We start from the raw sequence: 4,877 nt of genomic DNA on the forward strand, positions 1-4,877 counted from the left end.
GGTATCGGGTGCAACCGTAAGATCCGATCGATCTGCCGGTGGCCGCCGGCGAGATGGACCTGCCGGCGAACCGCGGTCGGTGGCGCAGGCGGAGCGCACGGTCGCACGTGCCGCTACTCGTGGCCATCTTTTTCCTCCTCCTTCCGGCATCCCTCCTGCTCTCCTCCGCCTACTCCTCCCTGCTCCGCTCCCTCCTCCCCTTCTCCGCCTCCGCCCCCGGCACTGGCGGCGGCACCCTGAGGTGTGGGCGCTCGGCGGAGCTGGAGGGAGAGAGGTTCCTGTGGTACGCGCCGCACAGCGGGTTCAGCAACCAGGTGGGCGAGCTGCGGAACGCTGCGGTGGCGGCCGCGCTGCTCAACCGCACCCTCGTCGTGCCCCCCGTGCTCGACCACCACGCCGTCGCCCTCGGGAGCTGCCCCAAGTTCAGGGTCGCCGAACCCTCCGATCTCCGAGCCGCCGTCTGGGACCACGCCATGCAGCTCCTCCGGGAGCAGAGGTAAAGCCCATACCACACCTTCTCTGCGTTGCGTCTGCCCGGTTTACTGATTGTTTGGAAGATCACGATATTCTTTAGTAAAATCAATCATGTTGCGAGATATTAGAGCTTCATTACAATGTTAACAATGCAAACACCAAAATGTAAGAATGCTAGGCAATTTTCATGATTTAGAATCACACTGATTCTTTTTCGTAATTGATGGAGACTCCAGTACGGTGAGATTGCTGCCAAGAGGAGTTTGAATATATAGATGTAATGTGGTTGTTACACACTTACACTGGCAGAGTACTCACTTTTCTGATTAGCACAATAGTGATATAATTTTTCTAGTTTGCTGTGTTCATAATAGGTTTCCATGTTCACCTTTTACGTTTCAGGTATGTTTCGATGGGTGACATAGTTGATCTGTCCCCACTGAAGCCTTTGGTTAAGACAATTGATTTCAGGGTGTTTGTTTCATTATGGTGCGGTGTAGATATGCGGAAAACTTGCTTTTCTGGGTTGTGCTGTTCTGTTTCTGGTGGTGGATCATTGCCAAGTGACTATGACAGATGCCGATCTTTGCTGTCTGGTTTAGAAGGCAGTGAAAGTAGTGGTTGTGTGTATCCTGTTCAGGATGATTGTAGAACAACGGTCTGGACATATCAGGAGAATAATGATAGAGCACTGGATTCGTTTCAACCAGATGAAGAGTTAAAAAGGAAGAAGAGGATATCATATGTTAGGAGGCGTAAAGATATATACAAGAGTTTAGGGCCTGGTAATAAAGCTGAGGATGCTACCTTGTTGGCCTTCGGGACACTTTTTTCAGCACCATACAAGGGATCAGAGTCTTATTTTGATATCCATGAATCACCAAAGGATCATAGATTACAGAATCTACTTGAGAAAATTGAGTTCCTTCCTTTTGCCCCAGAGATCATGGCTGCAGGGACGGAGCTTGCTAAGAGCAAGATTAAGGAGCCTTTTCTTTGTGCGCAACTAAGATTATTAGATGGCCAATTTAAGAATCACTGGAAATCTACCTTTTCTGCCCTTAAGGAGAAGCTGAAATCTCTTGAGGTGGAAATGAAGACAAACAAGAACAGTGGTTCTGTTCACATTTTCCTCATGACTGATCTTCCCAGAGCAAACTGGACGAAAACCTATCTCGCAGATATTGCAAAAGATGGGAAATATCAACTGTACACCCTCAAGGAAAATGATGTTCTGCAGACTGCCGAGAAGCTTATGGCTGCTGAACATGGCATAAGGTCTGGATTCCTTCCAGAGATCAGAGGAAACACGAACAAGGATTGTGATCCAGTTCAACTACCGGAAATTTTATTATACGTCGAAGAATCTGTTTGCAGCTGTGCATCACTCGGATTTGTGGGGACTGCTGGATCAACCATAGCAGGAAGTATAGAAACAATGAGGAAGAACAATGTGTGCAAATTGTAGGAGAACTACATCATTTGTGCAAGCTGCCAGAAAACTAACCGATGCTACTTAACGAGTTAATTCAGTGGGGGCTGTTGCACTACAGAGAGCTGAATCATTGCAGACTAGAGACTGGGAAACCAGTTTCATGCTCAGGTTCTACGACCCTACAATGTTGAGCATCTACAGCGGTATATTAAAATTCAAACCACTCTCTCTCTTTTCCTTTGTTTCAGTTGCCTAGATAGACAAGGTTCATTGTCTGCGAGCTGTGCCTAAATTATGTTGCATTTCATCCTCCAATTTTGTCATGACAGGCGAGGACAGAGATAGCTTGTGTAGACGACTGTTGGAATTGAACAGATTTCATGGGCTCTCTTCTTGTTACAGATTCATCATCCATGCATGTCCTTGTTTAGCAAGTTTTTTTTTATAAGGAAATGAGTGAAGAAAACTAACTATTTGTGTATATCTAACTGTACTGTGATGCACAACTTACAGTGATAAACAAGCTGTAGTAGTCCCAGAAGCTTGGCTTAGCTAGAAATCATCATTTGCTAGTGAGTTATTCAGTTATTTCTATCAATAGAAACTTCTACCCCTTGATGCTGCGTCTCACACATAATTATACACTTATATTTTGACTGTTGATCATTGCAACACTTCTTTTTTCTTTTCTTGAAAATGAGTTAATCTCGATTCTCTTTTGGCTAAGATTTTCAACTCTGTAGGCTTAGGCTTGCGATCAATCACCGTAGGAACATTCTGGCGTACAGTTATTCTACAGTATGACATGTCTAGGACCATATATACATGCATTATGGCTTGCCAGTCCATGCATTATGGCTTGCCCCAAAGTCAACAAAGGCGCCACATGCCTGTGACTTACTGCGATGGAAGTTCTACCAGGCAACCACTTAGTTGTTGACAGTAGCTACTATGGCAACCCCTTATCACTATAAAGGGAGGCCTGAGCTATCTAGATCAGGGTTGGGCTGAAAACAGTTTGGATGTTAGAATAGGAAGAAACCCCATATATGGTACTGCATTTCCTAGTACCGGCAAGGCCGGGTAATGTAAAGCACACCTTGTAACAAATGTTCATCACAACCATCAAACCAACCAAGCAGGGCGTAGGGTTTTACGCTTTAGATCAACCCAAACATGTGTAAAATCATTGTGTCACTTAGGTGGGACTCGTTCATCTCTTTGCCCCTCACCGAACCAAATAAGGTGAGCACCCTAGCTCCCGGGTCTTGTGCATCAAGCCATGGCATGGATATTCCAATGAATAACAAATATAGGTTAGATTACGTTGTTACATAGTCGGATATTCTTGTGATATTTGGACCTGATTTTTGAAACATTTATCTTATTTTGGCTGCCAGATTGCATACAACCTTCGATGGAGATGACCAAAAATCAAATTTGTTTGCTTTAATTATATGAAGAACATTCATGATAAAAGGGTCCCATTTTAGGCCGACTTAATTGTTATTTCTGATGTCAGTAGAATTGAACCCAAAATGTCGTTCGACACTCGACAGTCTAACCCTGCAATATTCTAATCTTGTCTGGTGGATTTATTGAATGTTAAACCGGCCAAAATATTGTCCAAGATATGGTGCAGTTTAAAAGCTAAGTTTGGTTCAATACGTGATTCGAATTTTAGTTAAGGGGCATGACGGCGTATTGATAAATCGGTTGACATGGATACAAATATGCAAACATAAATTTGTTGCCTATTACAACTTTATTTGTAACTCACATGAGGAATTTGTAAAGAAGCATGGGTAGTTCATTAAGGAGGTGCTCAGATGATTAGAGTGCAATCCAAGTATATCAATTTGTCTTTTGAGGGGTCTTGTTTAGTGTGGGACAACAACAGTAGGGTCGGTTAGCTTGACGCTGGCAATACCCCTCACCGCCACACTGACTCATGCAGGATGGAGAATTACATCCCCTCAATGGAGAACACCGAATTCCCATAGGTTGCATCGCCGCCTTCATCCCTCCTTCACACATCACACAATTTCCAAGCACCACAAGAACATCACAATCAAAATAGATGACTCAACCTTATACTAACTTTTGTATAAACATAGTATAAGGTTGAGTCATCTATTTTAGAACGGAGGGAGTAGAATCCATGTCAAATTTTATGTGAAATAGGCTATTATAGATGACGATAAGCATTACATACTGATAACATCTCTGGATGAGTAGGAGGATGAGACAAGTAAAAGTGCAACAAGAAGGGCAAGAAGAAACAACGAGCTTGACTTCTTGAGAATGGCCATTGTGCTAACTGCGGTCGGATATTTTCTTTGCTTCGTACTAGTGATTCTTTGAGTTTGCTCATCTAGTGGACAACCATTATATAGGATTTTCAGATGATGAATCCGTATGTAATTTGATTAATAAATGTAAATATACCTTCGTACCAATCTTTCGACCAAGCTGTAATGAGTTCCCTTCTTTGGTGTCCTTTTATATTAAGACTATCATGGCTAACCATATTTGGTTTTCTTATTTTTGGTATGGTCATTCATGGCTATCCTGGATTTTCAGGAACTCATAAAATATATAGATAAACTCTCTAATGTTTTGGGATACTACAACCTAGTCCAACTACCGGTGTTATTTATTAGCATATGTCATGTATATACCATCTACGTATTTGTATTTATATGCTATCATTTTTCTGCTTAATTTTCATCATTGAATAATAAGTTGGAATATGAATATGTTCATGTTCAATTAGCTTGCTTCTTTGTGAACACAACAATAGGTATTTTGATGTACGGCCTTTAATATTGACAGATGAAATTCACCTCCATTAGGCACAAAATACTAAATATCTTAATTTGCATAATCCAAGAATAATTCTATTGCAAAACAATAAAGTGATTTTATGTTAATTTTTATTTGTGAATCACAATGTAAGGAATCACTG

The 4,877-nt window shown here is 42.1% G+C and overlaps 1 protein-coding gene across 3 annotated transcripts; it reads left to right on the top strand.

The window, feature by feature from the left end:
- Positions 1-6: 6 nt before the first annotated feature.
- Positions 7-3,990, top strand: LOC119275891 (O-fucosyltransferase 30-like). Of its 3 annotated transcripts, none has more exons than XR_005135953.1 (3): positions 7-496; positions 877-2,112; positions 3,867-3,990. XR_005135953.1 is itself a non-coding variant. In XM_037556829.1 (2 exons), exons 1-2 carry the CDS (start codon positions 54-56, stop codon positions 1,940-1,942), a joined length of 1,509 nt encoding a protein of 502 aa, XP_037412726.1. In that variant the 5' UTR covers positions 7-53; the 3' UTR covers positions 1,943-2,557. The 3 variants fall into 3 exon arrangements, 1 of the variants encoding a protein (XP_037412726.1); XR_005135949.1 differs by lacking the exon at positions 3,867-3,990 and adding an exon at positions 2,239-2,557; XM_037556829.1 differs by lacking the exon at positions 3,867-3,990 and having other exon boundaries at positions 877-2,557.
- The last annotated feature ends 887 nt before the right edge of the window (positions 3,991-4,877 follow it).

Source organism: Triticum dicoccoides, chromosome 1A, assembly GCF_002162155.2.
Source record: "Triticum dicoccoides isolate Atlit2015 ecotype Zavitan chromosome 1A, WEW_v2.0, whole genome shotgun sequence".
Classification (NCBI taxonomy): domain Eukaryota; kingdom Viridiplantae; phylum Streptophyta; class Magnoliopsida; order Poales; family Poaceae; genus Triticum; species Triticum dicoccoides.